The sequence below is a fragment of the Podarcis filfolensis genome (assembly GCF_964270895.1).
Source record: "Podarcis filfolensis genome assembly, chromosome: 6".
Lineage (NCBI taxonomy): Eukaryota > Metazoa > Chordata > Lepidosauria > Squamata > Lacertidae > Podarcis > Podarcis filfolensis.
This window is the reverse complement of record NC_139609.1, coordinates 93,219,529-93,244,734: the sequence shown is the minus strand read 5'-3', so window position 1 is coordinate 93,244,734 and position 25,206 is coordinate 93,219,529. Positions and strand designations below refer to the sequence as shown.

Genomic DNA, 25,206 nt, shown 5'->3' with positions numbered 1-25,206 from the left:
GCTAAAACAACTCATCTTGGAGCTGCTAAAATAGTTGGGGGAAATCAACCTAGATGCCCCAGCAGCTGACAACTCTGTGCTACTGTTTAGTTATTTAATTCACCGAAATTGTAAATACTTGCATGCATTACCATGTGTTTAAATCTGATGGGTTGGTAGCTGAATTCTAGAGAGTTCTCTAGACGTTCTCATGTGATTGGCTAACATTAGTCACATGAGAGATATTTAGTGAAGGAGAGACTTCATTTTTATGTGAAGCAAGATGACTGTGTTTTAGAATCCACTGTGAACACTGCTAAGTTGAATAGAGTGTTGGAGCGCTTATTCTCTGCTTGGAAGAAAAGAGAGCTAAGCTGCAGGAGAAGGTGAAAGCAGAAATATTTCATAGGAGCTGCATGGCATGGCCTAACTGAGATGCAGAAAACTGAGTGCTGAGCTCTGGAAAGAAAGGAAAATGCAGTTGTTTTGGAAGTTAGAAGAAGAGACTGTAAACCCATGCTTGGAGAAGCATGTGACTGTAAATATTATGTTGTAATTCAACAATAAGTTTCTGCAAGTCAAGTTTTTGAATGTTAAAGTCTGGACAGTGATTTAATTTCCACAGAAAGGTGTCAGTCATATATATGATTTGAGCTTCTTAGCTGCGTTTTCGCTGCCCTCACTTCAGAAGCTACCTCTGTGTTTGGGTCAATTGTCCCATCTGCCTCCAAGCAGGAGGTCCTACTTCAAATCTTCCAGCCCTGACAGCACGACACTCCAGGAAAACCATGGCAAATGTTACTCTCCCACTCAGTGATGCCCTTCTGTTTTATTTCTGCTTTGAAGGCACAAGCAGACAGACCCTCAAGCTTTGTCCTTCAGGGGCACCAGGAGGTCACCACCAGCCTGCTCAACACTCGAGTTCTCCGTTGACTCTTGGATCTTGAAGTAAAGAGCGTCGTCAAAGCAGAGTTGGTCAGGCGGCTGTGCTAAAAAAGGCAGTTTCAAAACCAACCCGGTGAAGTAGCCACCCACAAGGGATATGAGTATGGAGACACCAAGACCTGCAGCCTGGTGGAGAGCTTGCTGCGTGGCGCTCCTTCCCACGTTCTCCCCCACCAAGGTTGCCTCCAGGGTGACGTTCCGTGGCAGGAGGCCACGCTGAGGGAAGACCTGGTGAAGACGAGGTCCGTAGGCCTCATCTGGCACCAATAAGATGGCTACGATTCCACCCACAGCGCCAATGATGCCTGGTAAGCCGTGAAGGTTGTGGATTCCACACTGGTCCTGGAGGCGAACTCTAGTGGCCAAGAACGGTGACATGTACTTGAACCCAAGGATGCAGGCTAGCGAGGAAACAATGCCCAGGGCAAATGCCCCAGCTGGTGAAATGACCATGTCTGCTACCGCGCCAATGGCCACACCTCCGGCCAACGTGGCGTTCTGCAGGTGGCACAGGTTCAGTTTCCCCTTCTTCTCCAGGAGGCTGGAGGTGGCAAAGGAGGTCAGGGCGCTGGCACTGAGAGTAAGCCACGTGTGAAGCACAGCCCTGTGCTGAGCATCTCCTTGGTGGGCGAGGACAGCCACGAAACTGGGCCAGAACACCCAAAGAAACATGGTCCCCACCAAGGACAGAAGGTCAGAGATGTAAGATGGAGTCTCCATTGGATGCCCCAGCTGCAATCCCGGCCGGTAGAGAGCGATGGAAGTGCCCAGCCCGAAATAGCAAGCAAAGACGTGGAGGGTTATGGTTCCTCCAACATCCACTGCCTGGAAATAACTCACGATGAGCCACTCGCAGGCCACGTAGAGCGGGATTTCGCACAAGCTCATGAGAAGAAGCTGGATGGGGCTTGTTCGACCCAGGATGGCCCCAGCAGAGATGAGGACCGTCACGGCTGCAAACTCGGCCGTGAGGATGTTGTAGAGGCCGAGGTGGACTCTCCCATGTTGGCCGTAGTGTACGAAGCCCTGGACGACCAGGGCCCACTGGGTGGAGAAGTTGGCCAGCAGGAAGTTGCAGGCCACGGCGCTGACTCCGTAGCCCTTCATGAAAGCCAGCAGCAAGCCCAACCCCACCAACAGCATCAGCTGGATGTCCTGGAAGAGGGGGAAGATGGCGTAGACCTGGTTGGCGGATGGGTCAGCATCAGTAGGCTGGCTGGCGGCGTCCGTGTGCTCATCGTATGTCACAAAGAGGGCAAAGATCACCAGCACAGCTCCCTGGAAGAGGAACAGCAAGGCAGGCAACCGACAGCGGAGGCTGGTGGAGAACACTTTGGACATCTTGCAGCAGGAGACGCCAAGAAGATCCTGCAGAAAGGGGAACGCAAAACCACAAGGTCAGCCAGTTCATTGGCAAGCGCTGTAGTCAGAAGTAATTAAAAATGCCTGCCATATTCTTGTTGGCATCAGATAATAATAATAATAATAATAATAATAATAATAATAATAATAATAATAAAATTTTATTTATACCCCGCCCTCCCCGGCCAGAGCTGGGCTCAGGGCCGCTAACACCAATAAAATCACAGTAAAAGCATAATGGGGGGGGGGGGACCAATTTAAAATACAGGTTAAAATGCAATTTAAAATGCAGCCTCATTTTAAAAGTAGCTGATAGATCAAAACCATAAGGGGAGGGAAACATGAGGGTCAGACTGAGTCCAAACCAAAGGCCAGGCGGAACAGCTCTGTCTTGCAGGCCCTGCGGAAAGATGTCAAGTCCCGCAAGGCCCTAGTCTCTTGTGACAGAGCGTTCCACCAAGTTGGGGCCAGTACTGAAAAGGCCCTGGCTCTAGTTGAGCCCAATCTAACCACCTTGCGACCTGGGACCTCCAAAATGTTGTCATTTGTGGACCTTAAGGTCCGCCACATGGCATACCAGGAGAGGCGGTCCCGTAGGTACATGGGTCCTAGGCTGCATAGGGCTCTAAAGGTCAAAACCAGCACCTTAAACGTGACCCTGTACTCCACCGGGAGCCAGTGCAGCTGGTAAAGCACTGGATGAATGTGATCCTGCAGCAAGGACCCCGTAAGGAGCCTCGCTGCGGCATTCTGCATCCGCTGGAGTTTCTGGGTCAGCTACAAGGGCAGCCCCACATAGAGCGAATTACAATAATCAAGCCTGGAGGTGACCGTCGTGTGGATCACGGTGGCCAGATCTGGGCGAGAAAGGTAAGGGACCAATGCTTAATATGATCTCTTAATAAGATCTCTCTTTCTGCCAACTCTCTCTTCTCCCCACCCCCGTCTCTTTGGTACCCCTTTCTCCTTCTTCTTGTCTGCAAACTCTTTCAATCACTTTTTGCTACCCCTTTCTAACTCTCTCTTCTACTTCTCCTCTATCTCTCCCTTTGCTCCCCTTCCTTGCTCTCTCTTTCTTAGACCTCTTCTCTCTCGCTGCCACCATTTTTTCTCTCACTCCCCCTTTCTGCTATCCCATCCCCTTTCTTTCTTTCTCTCTCTTTCTGCAAACTCCTTTGGTCTCTTCCCCCCAACTCTTTCATACCTTCTCTTTCTTGCACCCCTTCCCTACCGCTAACAGATTAAGGTTGAATCCTGACAAGACAGAAGTACTGTTTTTGGGGGACAGGAGGCGGGTGGGTGTGGAGGACTCCCTGGTCCTGAATGGGGTAACTGTGCCCCTGAAGGACCAGGTGCGCAGCCTGGGAGTCATTTTGGACTCACAGCTGTCCATGGAGGCGCAGGTCAATTCTGTGTCCACCTAGTACGCAGGCTGAAACCCTACCTGCCTGTGCACTGTTTCACCAGAGTGGTGCATGCTCTAGTTATCTCTCGCTTGGACTACTGCAATGCGCTCTATGTGGGGCTACCTTTGAAGTTGACCCAGAAACTACAACTAATCCAGAATGCGGCAGCTAGACTGGTGACTGGGGGCGGCTGCCGAGACCACATAACACCAGTCTTGAAAGACCTACATTGGCTCCCAGTACATTTCCGAGCACAATTCAAAGTGTTGGTGCCGACCTTTATAGCCCTAAACAGCCTCGGTCCGGTATATCTGAAGGAGCATCTCCACCCCCACCGTTCTACCTGGACACTGAGGTCCAGCGCCGAGGGCCTTCTGGCGATTCCCTCACTGTGAGAAGCCAAGTTACAGGGAACCAGACAGAGGGCCTTCTCGGTAGTGGCACCCGCCCTGTGGAACGCCCTCCCACCAGATGTCAAAGAGAAAAACAACTACCAGACTTTTAGAAGACATCTGAAGGCAGCCCTATTTAGGGAAGCTTTTAATGTTTGATGCATTACTGTATTTTAATATTTTGTTGAAAGCCACCCAGAGTGGCTGGGGAAGCCCAGCCAGATGGGCGGGGTATAAATAAATTGTTGTTGTTGTTGTTGTTGTTGTTGTTGTTGTTGTTCATGTTGTTGTTATTACCCGTCTTTCTTTGCCACCTAGGATCCTGCATCACAGCCCCACTGCTAGATTGGAGATTGCACTACTCAACACAATAAGATATTAAATCTTTTTTTTTTTAACCACCATATGGGAAGACCCGTGGGGAAAAAAACAGACTGATAACTTCCACATCTGATGTTCTGGTCTAAACGCTGTGCTTACGGTACTGTCACTGTTTATCTTTTATTAGTAGCATTAAACATTAACCAGCGATAGATTCGGAACTGTTCAGAAACTGAGCTTCTTTTTCTGCAGCACTCCCAAACTGCACGTGTTTTTCGATTTCTTGAACCATTAAAAGACACGTGTGCAAATACAAATGTTGCCTGCTGCCAAGGCTGCCACCAGGATGCATGTGTGCACTGTTTCATAGGCTTCTGGCATTACTGACAAATGGCAAATAAACCTAAGGACCTAAGAAAATCCTGGGTGTGTGTGTGTGTCCTGGCCTAAAGCCCGACTTGTTCAGAATCCTGTCCTCACAGGGTTCAAGCAGATGCAAGCAGGACCTGAGAGCAACAGCAATCTCATGTCCAATTCCCACTTCTCGAAACAATAACATATACTGAAACACATCTATCCTTCAATATCTGTAGTCCTTTCAATGCTGCAGTGCAATTCTCCAAGCCGGTAATGTGCACATAAATGAATGCATTAGGGATAGTGTGTATAAAAATGCTTGTGCAAATGAAAGTAGCACATGAAACACACTCTTTTAGGGGGAACGGCTTGGGTAAATGTACACATTAAGCAAAATTGTATACAAAATTAGGACTAAAGCACACTAAAACGCTGAAAGGCTTTTCCCGTATTTTCCTGTGTATTAGACAAGGTTTTTTGACTCAAAATTCATGTCAATAAAATTGGGTTTGTCCTATACATGGATAGTGGCGTGGAGGGGAAGCTGGGTGCAATTCCCCCTAAAAAAAGCTCATAACTTCTTTGGACCATGTCCCCTCATTTTCTTTAAATTTAGTCCCCCAAAATTGGGGGCGTCTTATGCATGGGGGCGTCTTATGCACGGAAAAGTACAGGGATGCAAAAGTACAATTCTCTCTCTTTCTAAGACTGCAAATCCGGAGTTTCCTGCAGGGTATAAGGAAACAAATGATATGCACCCTTGCCAAATCCAGCTGTTATTGCTGCACGATTTCTGTTCTCATCCTGAAGCAAAGTTCTTAACCCGAGGTACAATTTCTGGATTAGCGGAGTCTGTAACCTGAAGCATATGTAACCCGAGGTACCACTGTACTTGCCTGACAGCAGGAATTCAGAAGCTTCCGAGCAGTTCTCTCTTCTAAGCCAGTTTGGGGTTTGCTTCACCTGTTGCAGAAAGAGGAAAGGAGCCGTTATGTCTTGAGGAGAAAGAGTGCTCTGACGAGGTTTGAAAGGACACAGACAGTGCTTACCTCAGATTCGTAATAAATACGACATGCCTGCTGATATGGACACTCGGCACCTGATCCCTGTTTTCCGGGAATAGCCAATGGGTGGAAAAGGGAGGGGGATTCCAACTGTCTATCCCACTTCCATGTGATGGTTGGATCTCCGGCATAAAGCCTACAAGCGATCGCTGAACAGGTGCGACCGAACCCATCCAAGGACTGATAAATGATTTGTCCTCACCTGTTCTCTGCCTTGCAAGCCCCAGAGGGCAAAGTCTCCGCTTGTGTCTATTCGTGTTGATAACGATCAGACATACAGCAAAGAGAGGGAGCATAATCCTTTCATCTCCAGCAGGCCTGCGCTGCTTTACTTATCTCACAGAAATGGGAAGAGCTGTGGCCCAGTGGGTGAACATCAGCCAGGTTCAGTCCTGTGCAACCCCTGCTGGGGTTGGGGAAAACTCTTGGGAACCACTGTCAGATATATACCCCTGCAAGTTGCAGCATGTGAACTCCCTCAAGAGGATAGGGGAGGGGAGCGAGAGAGAGGTAAAAGAAGAAGAAGAACAAGAGTTTGGATTGGATATCCCGCGGGTGGTGCTGTGGGACGCGGGTGGTGCTGTGGGTTAAACCACAGAGCCTAGGACTTGCCGATCAGAAGGTCGGCGGTTTGAATCCCCACGACGGGATGAGCTCCTGTTGCTCGGTCCCTGCTCCTGCCAACCTAGCAGTTCGAAAACACATCATAGTGCAAGTAGATAAATAGTATTGCTCTGGCGGGAAGGTAAACAGCGTTTCCATGCACTGCTCTGGTTCTCCAGAAGCAGCTTAGTCATGCTGGCCACATGACCCGGAAGCTGTACGCCGGCTCTCTCGGCCAATAAAGCAAGATGAGCGCCGCAACCCCAGAGTCGGTCACGACTGGACCTAATGGTCAGGGGTCCCTTTACCTTTAAGGAGTCTCAAAGCGGCCAACAATCTCCTTTCCCTTCCTCCCCCACAACAAACACTCTGTGAGGTGAGTGGGGTTGAGAGACTTCAAATAAATATGACTAGCCCAAGGTCACCCAGCAGCTGCACGTGGAGGAGCAGAGACGCAAACCTGGTTCACCAGATTATGAGACTACCGCTCTTAACCACTACACCACACTGGCTCTCTGGTAAAGGACCCCTGGACAGTTAAGTCCAGTGAAAGGCGACTATGGGGTTGCAGTGCTCATCTCACCAGCGTTTATCCACAGACAGCTTTCCAGGTCATGTGGCCAGCTGGACTAAACCGCTTCTGGCACAACAGGACACCGTGACGGAAACCAGAGCGCCCAGAAACGCCGTTTACCTTCCCGCCGCAGTGGTACCTATTTATCTACTTGCACTGGCGTGCTTTTGAACTCCTAGGTTGACAGAAGCTGGGACAGAGCAATGGGAGCTCACCCCGTCGCGGGGATTTGAACCGCCGACCTTCTGATTGGCAAGTCCAAGAGGCTCAGTGGATTAGACCACAGTGCCACCTGCTCCTCTCAAAAAGAGAGAGAGTCTGAGACTGACTATAGAACCTCAGTAGGATATACTGGGATGGAGCATGATATGTATTTTCCAATAATGCAATAAGGGTTCAGAATCTCTCATTTGGTCTACATTTACTATGACACAGAACTGAAGTTGGAAGGGGCCTGCGGGTCATCTAGTCCAACCCCTTGCAATGTAGGAATCAACACTACTGAAGAGTTAATACTATTATAAAGTTTTAAGCTAGGTTTGTTGACGCTTCTGAACTACATCAGCGGGATATTTATTTTCTGAGCCTTTCCTTGAAGTTTTTGGTTGTTTAAAAAAGTTACTTCTATTTTTTTTTCTGGGACTAAATCAAAAGCTGGAATGGCTTTGTAATTCCGGGACTGTCCCTGGAAAATCGAGACACTTGGAGACGGTGTTGAGGGCCAAATTTGCTCTTGATGTCCCTAATCCCACGCCACTCAATTCTGGTGTCTATTCCAAAGGCAGATCATCAAACTCTCCAGAGATACATACCGGCCCCTGCCCTGATGAGCTTCTTGCCTTCTCCCAGAGGGATGGGGAAGTAAGTCTTGGGACTTAAAGCCTCAGCCGAGTCAGCCTTGTTCTGAATGCTTTCGGCTCCTCTGTGGCCTTTTATAAACGTCCCATCAGGTTAAACAGGTTCCTTCTGACCTATTGCCAGTCATTAGTGAGAGCACTCCAGAGCCGGTTTGTCTCCGGAATGCGCTTCAGGGATGTTAGTACCACTTAGAAGTTGGCAGAAATAATCTCCCCACCCCGACCGCAATTCAAATATGAATGCTGTTGTCAGGGACTCGTTTATATTAGCATTGTAAATCATAATTGGGATGGAATGCTCTGCAATTGCAGCCTGGCCAAAGCAGCCTGGCATTTCGAAAATTAAGAGGGTCTGTCGCTGGTCGAAAATGCGCTCTGCGTGCAGAAGGGGCCAGTTTCAGATCCTTGCCTTTTCAGATTTTCATTTTGAAAGGGGATCTATGATTATAGGGCTAGGGGAGAAAAGGCCCTTTCTGAAGTCCTGGAGAGACATTGCTGGTTAGAGAAGACCAGTTTCTGTCAACCTGGTGCCCTCCAGATGTTTCTGGGCTCCAGATGTTTCTGCATGCCAAGGGTTGGTGGCCTGGAGAGGTCACAGGACTAACTCACTCGCCTTGCACACCCATTGCCCGAGGGTCCAGATTGTACAAGATGCTGGGTGTGCACAGGATAACCTCCAACTTTTCCCCAATGAAAATACGGACGTCCCATTCCATAATGGTAATTTTACTATTTATACCCCACACATCTTACTGGGTTGCTCCAGCCACTCTGGGCAGGTTCCAACATATATAAAAACATAATAAAACATTAAACATTAAAAAAAACCTTTCCCTATACAGGATTGCCTTCAGACGGCTCGGGGGCCGGATAACTCCATTTGTTGTTGTTGTTTAGTTGTGTCCGACTCTTTGTGACCCCATGGACCAGAGCACGCCAGGCACTCCTGTCTTCCACTGCCTCCCGCATTTGGTCAAACTCATGCTGGTAGCTTCGAGAACACTGTCCAACCATCTCGTCCTCTGTCGTCCTCTTCTCCTTGTGCCCTCCATCTTTCCCAACATCAGGGTCTTTTCCAGGAAGTCTTCTCTTCTCATGAGGTGGCCAAAGTATTGGAGCCTCAGCTTCACGATCTGTCCTTCCAGTGAGCACTCAGGGCTGATTTCCTTCAGAATGGAGAGGTTTGATCTTCTTGCAGTCCATGGGACTCTCAAGAGTCTCCTCCAGCACCATAATTCAAAAGCATCAATTCTTCTGTGATCAGCCTTCTTTATGGTCCAGCTCTCACTTCCATACATCACTACTGGGATAACCATAGCTTTAACTATACGGACCTTTGTTGGCAAGGTGATGTCTCTGCTTTTTAAGATGCTGTCTAGGTTTGTCATTGCTTTTCTCCCAAGAAGCTGGTGTCTTTTACCTCGGGTTAAGAACTTTGCTTCAGGATGAGAACAGAAATCGAGCAGCAGCGGCACAGCAGCAGCAGGAGGCCCCATTAGCTAAAGTGGTGCTTCAGGTTAAGAACAGTTTCAGGTTAAGAACGGACCTCCAGAATGAATTAAGTACTTAACCCGAGGTACCACTGTATGTAAATCTGGCTCTGCGCATGAGCACGGGTTCGTGTAACCAGTTTCCTCTTGGGCTGCACAGGATGTCCCTCTCTGGCAATCGGTCTCGCCTCTCAGGGCAGGCCCCCCAAGCACTCCAAGGAACACTACCCATTGCAAGCAGGGATCCCTGGGCTCCAAATGGCGCGGCTGTCTAGAGAGAAGGAACCCTTAGCTGCTGCCAAGATGGTGGGCAAGCAGCCAAGAAGATGTTACAAAACAGCCCGGAACAATGTTCCTTTGCACACACACACACCCCCCCTCACTATGATGCACGAAATAAACAAATAAATGCCCCCCACATGCTCCATGTTGTTAGCACATTTCGTTTCACATAATTTAAGCTGGGGGTGGGGCAATAAGATTTTGCACACACGTGCGCAAAGACGGGGCTTGCTCGCAGAGCCAGGAAGCGAGGCTCAGAGAAGCAGCCCTTTTTTTAAAAAAAAACCCCGCCACCCTCGTTCTTTTTGTCCCACGCTCCCTCGTGGCTTCGTCAGAAGCCGCCAAGGGGGCCTTTGAAGCTCAGGGTGGAAGGAGCACGACATCTGGAAGAAACTTGGGTTAATGAAAACATAATCCTCAAGACGAATGCTGCCCACCTCCTGGGCGTTTTGTGTGTTCCACAGCCCTCCTCCGACGCACGGCACTGAAGTCACTCGTTTGCCCCTGAGTGGGGTCGCTCCAAGTTTTCGCATCTTCTCTTAAGCGTCCCGATTACTTGCAAATGTCACAAACTGTGATTGACAGATTGACTGGGTTGACAGTCGATCCTGTGGCCTGGCTAACTGCTTCAGACCTCGCCCATCAAGCAGGTGGAAATTGTCGTCAGGGGCCTGACAGTGTGTGTGTGTGTGTTTAGGGTTGCCCTATTTCAAAAAGTGAAGATCCGGAAACAAAAATGGCTGAGCTTTTTTGTTTTTTGCCAAGTTGTTGAGGGCCCGCCCCCCTTTGTTGTTGTTGTTTTGGCTACATCTCGACATTTAAAAAAAATAAGATTTTGAGCTGTTTTTAAATGAAATTCGCCAAGATGCACTTCTAATATGGGCTGCCATATGTCTGGATTTTACCAGACGTCTCAGCCATTTTCACCCATACACTGTTTACCAAGGCCGAATACCGGAAATTATGGCAACCCTGTTTTATCATTTTCAATATTACAAATTTTATATATATATATATATATATATATATATATATATATATATATTTAAATCATCTCATTAACATCAACTTCCCTTTCCCTCCTTCCATGATTCATTATTGTCTCCCCTGTTCAACTGCATATTCAAAATACTACTTTTCCCTTCTATTTCCACCCTATTTTATTTTCTCTGTTCCAATTATTCAAATCCTGCTAACGTTTAAAGGTGTCTGCAATGATTCTTCATATATTCCACAAATTTTCCCCATTCTTTCTTAAACCCTTCCTTCTCTTGGTCTCAAATTCTGCTTGTTAGTTCCACCATTTCAGAATATTCCCACAAATCTGACATTCATCTTTTGTTGGGACTGCTCCTTCCTTCCATTTCATTCATTCATTCATTCATTCATTCATTCATTTTATTTGTATACTGCTTTTCCACAAAAAGAAAATCATGCTCAAAGCAGCTTAAAATGCAAAAGCTGAAATACATTTCAAATGAACACCACAAAAACAATTTCAACATAGTAACAGCTTTATTATAACACAGCAAATCAATAGCAAATATAACAACATACAATAAAACACATTTTAGTGCTATAAATATAACAATATTACTTAAGCAACAGCAACTGAGCAGATAGCATCCAAGCTGCTGTGGTTGCATACATAAATAAATTATTTCGATCTTTTGGTACTTCTACACCTATTATTCCTAAAAGAAAGACTTCTGACTTTTTTTTATCATCATTTTTTTCATTTCATTATATATCATTTCCCAACAGAGTTCAGTTTTATTACATTTGCATACCCTCCAACAATTCTTCGATGAAAATGGGGACGTCTTATTCCATCATAATAATAATAATAGTTTTATAATTTATACCCTGCCCATCTGATTGGGTTGCCCCAGCCACCCTGGGTAGCTTCCAACATATATAAAAACATAATAAAACTTTAAACATTAAAAAAAAATCCCTATACAGAGCTTCCATCAGATGGCTCAAGGATGAGATAACTCGATACCCTCCAACATTTCTCCTATGAAAATAGGGATGTCCTATTTTTCCAGGATAAAATCAGAAACCGGGACGACTTCTGTAAATCCGGTACTGTCCCTGGAAAATAGGGGAACTTGGAAGTTCTGCTATTGCTGGAACGTGTTTCAGTGATAGTGCAACAAGTGTGACCAGACCAGGCATCATCATCATCATCATCATCATCATCATAATTTATTTATACCCTGCCCATCTGGTTTCCCCAGCCACTCTGGGCGGCTTCCAACAAAGATTAAAAATACATTAAAATATCACACATTAAAAACCTCCCTGAACAGGGCTGCCTTCAGATGTCTTCTAAATGTCAGGTAGTTGTTATCTCTTTGACATCTGGTGGGAGGGCGTTCCACAGGGCGGGTGTCACTACCGAGAAGGCCCTCTGTCTGGTTCCCTGTAACTTGACTTCTCACAGTGAGGGAACCGGCAGAAGACCCTCAGCGCTGGACCTCATTGTCCGGGCAGAACGGTGGGGGTGGAGACGCTCCTTCAGGTATACTGGCAGGACCAGATTTAGGTTTGATGAAGCCTTCAGGTAATGGGGCCCTTTATATGTCCAGCTTTGTCAACAACAAATTGTCACTGTTTTTTGTGTCGAATATATGCTACATGGTAATTTATGGACCTAATATGTATCTAAAACCATTCACACATAACAAAATGTGTATTTTATCAAAGTAATTGTTGAACTGAAATACAATTGGAAATGTACATCCAGGTTTCTTCCCCTTTAAATTTTTTTGGGGCCCCCAAGAGAGTGGGGCCCTAAGCTATAGCTTGTTCAGCTTATACGTAAATCTGGCACTAGGGATGCGGGTGGCGCTGTGGGTTAAACCACAGAGCCTAGGAGTTGCCGATCAGAAGGTCGGCGGTTTGAATCCCCGTGACGGGGTGAGCTCCCGTTGCTCAGTCCCTGCTCCTGGCCAACCTAGCAGTTTGAAAGCACATCAAAGTGCAAGTAGATAAATAGGTACCACTCTGGCAAGAAGGTAAACTGAGTTTCCGTGCGCTGCTCTGGTTCGCCAGAAGTGGCTTGGTCATGCTGGCCACATGACCCGGAAGCTGTATGCCGGCTCCCTTGGCCAATAAAGCGAGATGAGCGCCGCAACCCCAGAGTCGTCCGCGACTGGACCTAATGGTCAGGGGTCCATTTACCTTTACCTTTAAACCCGGCACTGAGACCAGGGGCTGTTTCTCACATGCCCTCTGAATTTTGTGGTGGGAGGAGGGAGACAACAGCATCTATTTGCAGTCACCGAAGACACCTTGAAATCAAAAGGAAATGTCAACCATGACTCAACAGACAAATGGAAATCAACAGCACGGCTTCCTTTCCTCAAGCTTCTGTCCATTGATGGCACCTGTCCACACCATTTCTCCAGGATGTGATATTATATATATATATAATCACACACAGAGGGAGGCTCAAACCATTTGCATCCCAGGTGCAACAGCTCCCTAAGGAAGTCCCTAGAGGCGTGACCTTATGAACCACCCTCCTTCATGTTCGAGAGGGACAGAAAATGGGGCAGAATTCCCTTTTACTCCCTTTATGGTTTCGACCTAGGATTTCAATTGACACCCCCCCATTTCCTTTCTATGTTAAAAAAAACCAATCCCCGCTTCCCTTGAAGCAGGTGGTTTAGAGGGACGGATTGTTGCGGGGGGAGGCCAGGAAAGAGCATTAAATTGAGGAGGGGGGTGTCGGTGTTTTTGTTGTTTTGTATTTACGAAACCCCAGCTTTTTCCTGATGCTGACTGTGGGAAAAACAACAACCGGATGTTGAGCCCAGCCATCTCCTGAGGTATCAGACAATACTACCAACCACAATAATACAAGGATGATTTACATTTTGATTCTCCCTCTTCTCCACCTTTCTTCCTCTCCCAGGCCTCTAAAAAATAATAAAAATAAAAATAAAAATTGTCCTCCCTTAAATTGCACCTGCCAAGGTCCCCCATCTCCAGCTATGGTCTCCCCCGGAAGTGTCTGCATAGAATCTTTATTTTTTTCTCCCTTCCATCCCCAGATGTGCTGCATCCTTTCTCTAATGGAGAGAGAGGGGGGGGGGACAAAGCAAGATCTGCACATTTCCTTTGTAATAAACAAACTCTAAAACTTTTAGGGGCAGGCAGGCAGGGATTGACTCGGATAGACCTCGTGGGAAGGGAGGGAGGCCAGAAGTCCCAAAACATTCCCTTTTACAGGTGGGGAAAAGGTGCTTCCCACTCCCGATTTACTCACTTGATTATTCCTTGGATAGTCCTGGCATATTTCCCCAAAACAGATAAATTAAAAAGCGCAACTATAATGGCTAAGCACACACCATACATTTAAGTACAGTGGATGCTCAGGTTGCAAACGTGATCTGTGCGGGATGCACGTTCGCAACCTGCAGCGCTTGCAATCCACGTCTGTGCACGCGTGGGTTGCGATTTGGTGCTTCTGCGCATGCGCAAAGCACAATTTAGCACTTCTGCGCATGCGCAACCGCTGAAACCTGGAAGTAACCTGTTCTGGTACTTCTGGGTTTCGGCGGTACGTAACCTGAAAAAACGCAACCAGAAGCGGCTGTAACCCAAGGGATGACTGTATTTCCCCCCCCCCCAAGAATCCTGGGAATTGTATTTTGTCAAGGGTGCTGGGAATTATAGATATGTGAAGGATAAACTACAGTTCCCAAGATTCTTGGGCCCGGGCGGACGTGCTTTAACACGTAAGGTATGTACACAGTCAACATGTCTACTCGGGAGGAAATGTCCTTTATAATGGGACGTACTCCTTTGAATGTAAGAACTACCATGGAATCTCCCTGCTTAGTGTGGGGGAAGCCTTTGCCTGTGTAGTTCTCAACAGATTACAGTCACTCGCTAATGGGAATCTATCCTGAGTCACAATGTGGCTTTAGAGCTCAGAGGTCGAGAGTCAACGTGAATTTCTCACTGTTGCAGGAGAAATGAGAAGAGCAGAGGTGCCCGTTTTAAAAGGTGAAAAAGGTAAAGGACCCCTGGATAGTTAAGTCCAGTCAAAGGTGACTATGGGGTGCGGCGCTTATCTTGCTTTCAGGCCGAGGGAGCTGGCGTTTGTCCACAGACAAGCTTTCCAAGTCATGTGGCAGCAGGACTAAACCGCTTCTGGCGCAACGGGACACTGTGACGAGTGCCAGAGCGCACGGAAACACCATTTACCTTCCTGCCACAGCGGTGCCTGTTTATCTACTTGCACTGGTGTGATTTTGAACTTATAGGTGGGCAGGAGCTGGGACAGAGCAATGGGAGCTCACCCCGTCACGGGGATTTGAACCAGGGACCTTCCGATCAGCAAGCCCAAGAGGCTTGGTGGTTTAGACCACAGCGCCACCCGTGTCCTTGTACATCGTCTTCATAGACCTCACAAACGGCTTTGACTTCATCAGCTGAAATGATCTGTTACTTTTGATGGGGGAGAAGTGATTAAATGAAATTCCAGCTGATTTGCCTACTGTTTCAGAAAATAATAATAATAATAATAATAATAATAATAATAATAATAATAATAATTCGGTAGGCTTGCCTTTAAATGTGAGCTGCATCAAGTTGTCGTCCCTGTCCTAATTTCGATATAGCTTACAGCAATCATTTCCAAATTTGCATCCATGCGCATGCAAATAGCATGCAAACCTCTTTTTGACTATGAGTAAATGGCCGCCCTATTGCAGAGACAGGTGCCTAAACGGCCTCGGCCCAGGATACCTGAAGGAGCGTCTCCACCCCCATAGTTCTGCCCGGACACTGAAGTCTAGTGCCGAGGGCCTTCTGGCGGTTCCCTCACTGCAAGAAACAAAGCTACAGGGAACCAGGCACAGGGCCTTCTCGGTGGTGGCGCCTGCCCTGTGGAACACCCTCCCACCAGATGTCAAACAGAAAAACAACTACCAGACTTTTAGAAGACATCTGAAGGCAGGGAACTTCAGGGAAGTTTTTAATGTGTGACATTTTAATGTATTTTTAATCTTTGTTGGAAGCCGCCCGGAGTGGCTGGGGAAACCCAGCCAGATGGGCAGGGTACAAATAATAAGTTGTTGTTGTTGTTCCTTTTTAAAGCACCGAATAGCCTTGGACCCGATTCTCTCACCCTCACCCAAAAGCAAACGCGCTGCTCCTTCTCCATCTGGAAGCTTGAGGGCAGCAGCGAGGTCCTTCCAGGAGCGCTTGTGTGGCGAAGTCCTGCCTCCGGCGCATGCTGTTGAAAAGCTTCAGCCTTTCATGGCCCATCGGGGCTGCAATGTCCCCACTCGGCTGCTGTGGGCTGCTCTCCAGCTGCTTGCTGTTTTGCAAGGAATTCTGGGCTTCTGCAGGACAGAGATAAGCTCAAGAATTCACGGGTCCCGTTCCAAATATCCTGCCAGCTTCCGCCTGTTTCCTTGCGGCCGCTTCATTTCGTTTGTCTAATTTCCGCTGTATCACGCTGCGAAGGCCTTCCTGTTTTCTAGCCGCAAATCCCGGAGTGGCTTCTGCAGAAGACCCTCAGGAGAAAGGAGGGTGGGAGCAGGGTGGGACCGGTGCCAAGAGACTGGGATAACACCAGGGGGCTGGAGAGAGGAGGTGCAATTGGGGTGAGCGGTTCCAAGAGGGTCACACTCGCCTCACAGGAGCACCAGCAGCTGAGGGCTTGCTGTTTTAAATAGATTGCACATTTCTAAGCAGGCACACCTGGTTTCAAGGCTCGATTTGGACTCAGATGGGGGCCGAAGCAAAGGCAAGGTCCAGAGAGACACGGCCCACATTTGCACACTGATCTTGCCTCTGGAGCCCACACTGACGTGCATGGAAGCATAGGCAAGTGAGAGCAGCAACAAAATGTTGCAGCGTGAAGTGCTTCTGTCCAGTGTGGCTTCTTCCAGGATAATGTATACTCTATCCCATATTGGGGGAGGGGTTCTTCTGCCAAACCTACTGATGCATCCTACCCGTGCATAGATTGTGCTGGTTTTGTTCACATGTAAGAGACGCCTGCTTCTTGGGAGGAAAGCAATGACCAACCTAGACAGCATCTTAAAAAGTAGAGACATTACCTTGGCAACAAAGGTCCGTATAGTAAAAGCTATGGTTTTCCCAGTAGTGATGTATGGAAGTGAGAGCTGGACCATAAAGAAGGCTGATCGTCGAAGAATTTATGCTTTTGAATTATGGTGCTGGAGGAGACTCTTAAGAGTCCCATGGACTGCAAGAAGATCAAACCTCTCAATTCTGAAGGAAATCAGCCCTGAGTGCTCACTGGAAGGACAGATCGTGAAGCTGAGGCTCCAAGACTTTGGCCACCTCATGAGAAGAGAAGACTCCCTGGAAAAGACCCTGATGGAGGGAAAGATGGAGGGCACAAGGAGAAGGGGACGACAGAGGACGAGATGGTTGGATAGTGTCTTCGAAGCTACAAACATGAGTCTGACTAAACTGCGGGAGGCAGTGGAAGACAGAAGTGCCTGGCGTGCTCTGGTCCATGGGGTCACGAAGAGTCGGACACGACTAAACGACTAAACAACAACAACAGGACTGCATTTGTCGTGAGCGACTCCAGGCATTCCAAGCACTCACCCGAGGTTTGGTCTCCTCGGAATGAAGGTTCGCAGAGACTGTGATGTCTTTAGGATACAATGGTACCTCTGGATGCGAAGGGGATCCGTTCTGGAGCCCCGTTCACATCCTGAGTAGAACGTAACACGCAACTGCGTGTCTGCGCATGCACGGGTCGCGTTTTGCTGCTTCCGCACATGCGCGTGATGGCATTTTGAGCGTCGGCGCAACTTGAAAACGCTCAACCTGAAGCATATTTAACCCGAGGTATGACTGTATGTGGTTTTAGTTACACATACGTACAACCTGGGGATAAGGTGGAGAGGCTTGCAGCATTAACATCCCAAAAGAACTTGCTTCTTCATTCATCTCAGCTTTGGATTCAGCACAGAGCAAGCAGGTCTCTGTGTCTCCAGCTTCCAGTCTGCTTTTCAGCTCAACCATTCATTAATCTAAGGCACAGAGTGACTTGTTAGGTTATGTTAATGCTGGTGCTTAACCAGTCAGCCAAAACCATTAGTCAGACAAAAGGACTTGGCTTGGCAAGCTTGCTGTCATACATTCCCTCACAAATACAGGATCTCAAGAACTGGAAGGGACTTGGGGCATCATCCAAACCACCCCCCCAAAAAAACACTAAACTAAATCCCCAGTGCCTGCTACCCTATAAAAATAATGATAAAAAAGAATAGCAGTTTGCACGACTCACTGAGAAAGAAAATATAGTGACAATTGGCTTGCACGTTTATTCTGAATCCAATTAAAACTATTCGGTTTCACTGTTTCAACGAAACAGAGAAACCAGCTTCTGAAAGTCTGATAGTTATTTACACCCATCCAGGTAATCCAACCACAGATTTTGGGGACAATTGTTACAGACCAACCAAACTACCTGTTTTTGATCATTTGGTGGGGGTGGGGTTTCCTGTTGGCCTTGGTCAGTAGCTCCACCCCTTCTCCTTTAGCCACACCCATTTAGTATCACCCCAGCTAATTCTCTCCTTTACACATGCAATATGACTGTATACTAAGTTCTGAGCATGTGCAGAGTGTTTTTCCTTTACCACTAAGCAACTGCTGCCTATTACTTGTACCAGGCCAGCAACAGCAACCCCCAGCCTTGGACAACTGCCAGGGCCTTGGAAGATCCCACAGATCCCTGACCCCATCTTAATTTTTTATTTAATCACCTGGCGCTCCAAGCAATGCCAGGCAGCTGAACCTTGCCACCCTTTTCATTTTGCAGAAGGTCTGTTACTGAGCATCCTTTTCAAGTGCGCTGCTAGTGGCTGGGAGACGGGAGCATATTATATTATAATTATTTCAATTTGTTGGTTGTTTGACACATGAGGCGCCTCCAAGCTACTTCAAAAATTAAAAAACAACAACGCACAAAGCATTACGTAGATCAGAAAAAAGAACAACACATTGCAATAAGTGCCTTCCAATCCCCCAATTAAAACAACAACAAACCTCAACCAAACGGGAATAAATTTGGTACGAAAAGCATACCAACATCCCCCTCTTCAGAAAATAATCTTGCTCCCAAATTCCTTCCTAGGTGCTTCTCCCCATGGGAGAAGAAATCTGTTTTTGTGATGTAAATGTAGGCAGAAAGAGAGGGGCGTGTCTGAGAGAATTTGGCTGGTGGGAGAAGGGTTAAGCATTTGCTTCACCCGTCCCCCACCTCCCCACCGCTTGCTGTTCTCCTCCCCAGGCTCCTTTGCCCACTGGGCAAACGCAGAAGGGGTCATCAGGCGGATGTTATGTGCAGACTCAAGCCTAGGCTGGTGCCCTCAGATCTTTGCATTTACAGTGGTACCTCTGGTTACATACGCTTCAGGTTACATATGCTTCAGGTTACAGACTCTGCTAACCCAGAAATAGTACCTCGGGTTAAGAACTTTGCTTCAGGATGAGAACCGAAATCGTGCTCCAGCGGTGCGGCGGCAGCAGGAGGCCCCCACTGAAGTGGTGCTTCAGGTTAAGAACAGTTTCAGGTTAAGAACGGACCTCCGGAATGAATTAAGTACTTAACCCGAGGTACCACTGTACTAGCAAACAGGTCATGGCTGTTCAGTCATCCTTTAGCCAGCATCCCTCAGCTTATTGGAAAAAAGCTTATTGGAAGAGCCACAGATCTACTGTATTTTTCGCTCTATAAGATGCACCAGACCACAAGATGCACCTAGTTTTTGGAGGAGGAAAACAAGAAAAAAAAATTCTGAATCTCAGAAGCCAGAACAGCAAGAGGGATCGCTGCGCAGTGAAAGCAGCAATCCCTCTTGCTGTTCTGGCTTCTGTGATAGCTGTGCAGCCTGCATTCGCTCCATAAGACGCACACACATTTCCCCTTACTTTTTAGGAGGGAAAAAGTGAGTCTTGTAGAGCAAAAAATATGGTGTTTTGTGTGTGTGGCTCTCAGTGGACACCCCACACTTTTGTTCTCTTCTCCCCCATTACTCATTGCAGGTCCAGACTTTCCCCGCTTGTTCCAGCAAAATATTCTCCTTTCCATGCCGGTTGCCGCAGTCACGTCCTGTTTCTTGTCTGGCCAACGTTGGTTTCCGCAGCAAAGGAATGGTGCAGAAATCATGGAATTGGCCACTCTTGCTGAAAACCTCCGACGACAGAAGGGTTTTCAGCAGACGAACCCTGAGCCAAACTGCCAGCCCGGCTAGCCTAGGGTTTGCCAAGCTCAGCAATTTGCCACCCTGGTGCCCTCCGGCTGTGCTACAACTCCCAGCAGCGCCAGCCAGCGTTACTAAGAGGCAGGGACGGTGGCGGCTGCTATTTCCTCTTCCTTCCATAGCGGCACTAGGAAAGTTTCAGGGGGAAATAACAATGGAGAAGTTGGAAGCAGGAAGGCTGGCGGAGCAGTTGCGACTGTTGCTCTCCACCCTTCAAAGCTGAAAAAAGGCAGCTGGTTTCATAATCCTAGAACTGTGGAGTTGGAAAGGACCTAAGGGGTCATGTAGTCCAACCCGCTGAAATGCAGGGATCATGGCTGACAGATGCCCCCCTCTTTCTATCTCCACCCCTCCAACCCCACCCAATTTCAGGCAGAAATTTTGGCATTTCAGAAGTTTGAACTCCTTGCAAGCAGAAAGCCAGTACCAGGCCAAGGGCTGGGTTACAGCTTTTCTCCCTGATCTCCTAGCTTTCTCTCTGCAGGCAAGATGTCCATTTGTCTGTCTGTTTCTAGGTGTCCCGCCATTCATATTAATTTTATCTATTTTTAAATATTTCTTTGCCGTCTTTCAGGGCGAAGCCCTCGCCAAGGCAGCTTACTTTAGTAAACAAAGCGCAAAAAACCTAGAACCAACTTCCAATAAAATGAAACCATTGCAAAGGCAGCTCACTTGGCCATGAAACTTGCTGGGTGACTCACTGGGGAAGGGTCATAGCTCTGGGGCAGTGCTGTAGACATTAACATTGTGCAGCACGAAGCAATTGGGTGCACAAACACTGGCTCTTTTTGGAAAAGCAATGGTCCAGGCCTATAAATATTATCCAAAGCTTCACTAACCAGAATTTCTTCAAAACAGATACCAAAACAACCAAGGGTACACCCTGAAAGTTGTAAAAACATACGCATATTAAAGCCTAGGTTCTTCTTCATAAATATATAGCATAATTGCGATCAGAGCAAAAATCAAAGCTCTGTCTCTCCCATAGCCTGTATCCATCCTAAGGCTTAGCCCTCCTGGAGTGGCGTCATTATCACATCGTTCTCCCATGGTGCCTGGAGAACAACAGACTAACTCCCTTCAAAATGAAGATTTGCAACTGACTACCTTAGTCGTGTGACTTAAGGTTACACATTCACTTGAAAGAGCAGAGAACATCAACAGTTCATTATTAACCCAGCTAGAAGCTCAGAGAGTTTCAATATGCTTCAATGGAATTTCCCGATGTTAAACCCTTAGCAATATACATACAAACATTTCTCCATTTCAGTATGCAAGTAAACAATTATGCTTAAACGTTAGAAGTATCTGCCTTGCATGCAGAAGAATCCCCACTGACATCTCCAGGTAGGGCTGGGAGAGAACCCTACTTGAAATCCCAGAGAGATGCTGCCAGTCAGTGTAGACAATGTTAAGCTAGATGGACCAATGGTCCCATTCAGACTAAGGCAATTTTCTATGCTCCTATGTTGCTCTGCACCTTGGGCCCGTCACTGCCTCTCAGCCCATCCTACCCCACAGGGTTGTTGTGGGGATTAAATGTGAAGGGGGAGACCCATGTACGCCACCTTGAGCTCCTTGGAGGAAAAAGTGGGATGTACATGCAATAAAGCAATTAGTAATAATAACATAAATCTGGTTGGCCACTGGGAGAAAAGGTTGCTAGACCAGGTGGGCCATTACAGAAGACTCTTCTTATGTTGTTGGACTACAATTCCCACCAGCCAGCAAGACCAGTGGTTAGGGATGATGGGAGTTGTAGTCCAGCGGTTTGGAGCTTAGGGAGCACAACTGCCCCTGGAAGTCTTGTTTTAGGAAATTAAACACTGGGCAATGGGAGGGGGAAATGGTGGCAACTGCGGCAGCAGCAGCGATGGAGCAGATGTTTGTGCAAAGGGGGCAGATGCCAGCGCCGCTCGCCCCTTTCGGCACCTCCTCCCCGGTGTGCCAAGATTCCATGATGGAGTGTGAGTGTTTATCCCCAGCGATTCTCATCATTTTCAGCCGGGCCGGAGGTGTTCAAAGCCGGAAAGGAAGCAGAGGCAGCAACTGAAACAACAATAAAAAGAAAACAAAGACCCTCTCTTTTTTTTAACTTTTGAAAAAAAATAATAATAAAGAAATTCTCCGTTCATAAATCAAATGAACTGCAGGTGATCCCTGGAGCTAGCCAAAGTCTCGGCAGAGAGGAGCTCTTCAAAAACAGGCCAAGGAACAGCTGGGGGAGAGAGATGGGTTTCTATGCCTGCGTCTTAGCAGAACAGGGGCTGCCTCTGGGTTGCCGATGGCTCAGATGCTGAGAGAGGGGACGAAAAGAGAAGAAAGTGTCTTGAATCAGTGCTGCAAAGCACAAAGGTCCCCCCCCCTTTTTCTCTATTTTCTTTTAAAAAGGAGGATTGTGAGTAATCCCTCCATGACACCAGTTCTTCCAAAAGAGTGATAAATGTGTATTTATAGAGGTGTAAGAAGAGAAGTGTAAGAAGTAAGAACTCCTGTGGAAGACAGGAGTGCCTGGCGTGCTCTGGCCCATGGGGTCACGAAGAGTTGGACACGACTAAATGACTAAACAACAACAACAACAACAACAAGTGAATCAGTAGGTAAAGGTAAAAGGACCCCTGACCATTAGGTCCAGTCGTGGCCGACTCTGGGGTTGTGGCGCTCATCTCGCTTTATTGGCCAAGGGAGCCGGCGTACAGCTTCCGGGTCAAGTGGCCAGCATGACTAAGCCGCTTCTGGAGAACCAGAGCAGCGCACGGAAACGCCGTTTACCTTCCCGCCTTAGCGGTTCCTATTTATCTACTTGCACTTTGAGGTGCTTTCGAACTGCTAGGTTGGCAGGAGCAGGGACCGAGAAATGGGAGTTCACCCCATCGCGGGGATTCGAACCGCCAACCTTCTGCTTGGCAAGTCCTAGGCTCTGTGGTTTAACCCACAGCGCAACCCGCGTCCCCTTTCCCCCCTCTATTTTCTTTTAAAAAGGAGGATTATGAGTAATCCCGCCATGACACCAGTTCTTCCAAAAGAGTGATAAATGCGTATTTATAGAAGTGTAAGAAGTGAATCACTAGATCGGTGTAAATTGACTACCAAATTGCCCCAGTTTTCAGTTTTTCCTCCTCAATGTTTATTTGTTTCTATACTGCACTTCATCCAAAGATCACAGCATAAATACACAAAATGAAAACACAAAACACACAATAAAAGCAAGAACAAGAACAAAACAAACCCAATTCCCACCCCATTCCTACAACACATTTAAAAGGCCATAGAATGACAATCAGCCATAGGAACGTTTTTGCTTGGCGGCTAAAGATATGTAACGGAGGCGCCAGGCGAGTCTCCCAGGGGAAAACATTCCACAAACAGGGAGCCACAACTGAAAAGGCCCTGTTCTCATGTTGCCACCCTCTGGACCTCACGTGGAGGAGGTACACAAAGGAAGGCCTCTGAGGATGTTCACAGGATCCGGGTCGGTTGATATGGAGAGGGGCGGTCCTTGAGGTAATAAGGTCCCCAAAGATAAAGGCTAGAAACTTGAAACCTTTTTAAAAATATAAAACAATTCAATTGAGATGCTGATGTTCTCAGAATTCCAGATTATAAATGAGATTATAAAATGATCCCCAACGGAGTCAGGAGTACAGAGGGGAGTTTGCAAATTTCCCTGCTCCTACCCTGAATCTGCTGGGCTCAGCATTCCCAGTGACGGTTTCTTGATGTGGCTCAGTTAGCATGAGGTCTGGTGCAATTGAGGTCGCGGCTCCAGTGCTTGTGGGGTTGCTCAATTTTATTTTATTTTATTTTTGTCTGCCTGGGCAATTCCTCATCTGTTCCACAGGCTCTCTCTCTCTCTCTCTTCCCAGCATAACATGAGGATCTTCTCCTTGTGTTGTGGGTGGGAAACTAGTTAATTACCAAATGGCTTCGGGACGATGAACAGAAGGCTCTCCTGCCTGGATTTCTCCCCCATGAGGGGACAATTTGGCTCATGCGCAACGTGCGCTTGACACAGTCGCAATCCCGGCTGCAAGAGAAGTGCCACACACCACCCACGTCCCCAAGTCTCCCCATATGCCTTTTTGAACATTTCAGAATCATTGTGGGGTGGAGTACAGGGATGGCAACTTGAATAAAATATTGGGGGGCAAGTAAGCCCTGCCCTGAATAATCGATCACAAGTTGCGGTGCATAAACACCACTCGAATGGTAATGGCCATCAGCTTGGGGGGGGGCTCAACTATTTAATTGAGGGGACTAAAGAGACCTTGTGACAGCAGTCACGAAATTAAAAGACGCCTGCTTCTTGGGAGAAAAGCAATGACAAACCTAGACAGCATCTTAAAAAGCAGAGACATCACCTTGCCAACAAAGGTCCGTATAGTTAAAGCTATGGTTTTCCCAGTAGTGATGTATGGAAGTGAGAGCTGGACCATAAGGAAGGCTGATCGCCAAAGAATTGATGCTTTTGAATTATGGTGCTGGAGGAGACTCTTGAGAGTCCCATGGACTGCAAGAAGATCAAACCTCTCCTTTCTGAAGGAAATCAGCCCTGAGTGCTCACTGGAAGGACAGATCGTGAAGCTGAGGCTCCAATACTTTGGCCACCTCATGAGAAGAGAAGACTCCCTGGGAAAGACCCTGATGATGGGAAAGATGGAGGGCACAAGGAGAAGGGGAGGACAGAGGACAAAATGGTTGGACAGTGTTCTCGAAGCTACCAGCATGGGTTTGACCAAACTGTGGGAGGCAGTGGAAGACAGGAGTGCCTGGCGTGCTCTGGTCCAGGGGGTCACGAAGAGTCAGACACAACTAAACAACTAAACCACAACAACAAAGAGACCTTGGCTCCTAAGAGTTGGCTCCTATAGTGGGGAGGAAGGGGATTGTTATATACTGAGTGAATAGGATTCAGAATGCAGCAGTCTGATTGGTCCTAGAACAATAGGATTCAGAATGCAGGAGTCTGATTGGTCCTAGAACAATAGGATCCAGAATGCAGCAGTCTGATTGGTTCACAGGAGCCACACAATCCAGCTCCAGGTGGAAGTGAACCCGCAACCTGATGGGCCTACAGGAGAATCCCGGAATTAGCCATTCACGTGGGGCCCATTGTGTAAATAATGTATATAAAGCAGGCATTCTGGGGGAACTTCCATTCCTCACTACTATGAGCTGAATAAAGAGCATGAAATCCACACTCGACTCCGAGTATATTTCAGGGGTCATGGAAACAATGGACTGAAATTTGTTTTTTTAATACAAGAAATTCAGACCCCCCAATTGTTTCTATTTTC

At 47.4% G+C, this 25,206-nt stretch overlaps 1 protein-coding gene across 1 annotated transcript; it reads right to left on the bottom strand.

Annotated features, from left to right (window-relative positions):
- Nucleotides 1-499: 499 nt before the first annotated feature.
- On the bottom strand, nucleotides 500-10,182 carry LOC310764807 (ammonium transporter Rh type A-like). Its single transcript, XM_083619306.1, is given in 4 exon segments — nucleotides 500-2,292; nucleotides 5,650-5,658; nucleotides 5,660-5,725; nucleotides 10,070-10,182. Coding segments are annotated over 4 exon segments (1,620 nt in total). The 5' UTR covers nucleotides 10,166-10,182; the 3' UTR covers nucleotides 500-843.
- Nucleotides 10,183-25,206: the final 15,024 nt, after the last annotated feature.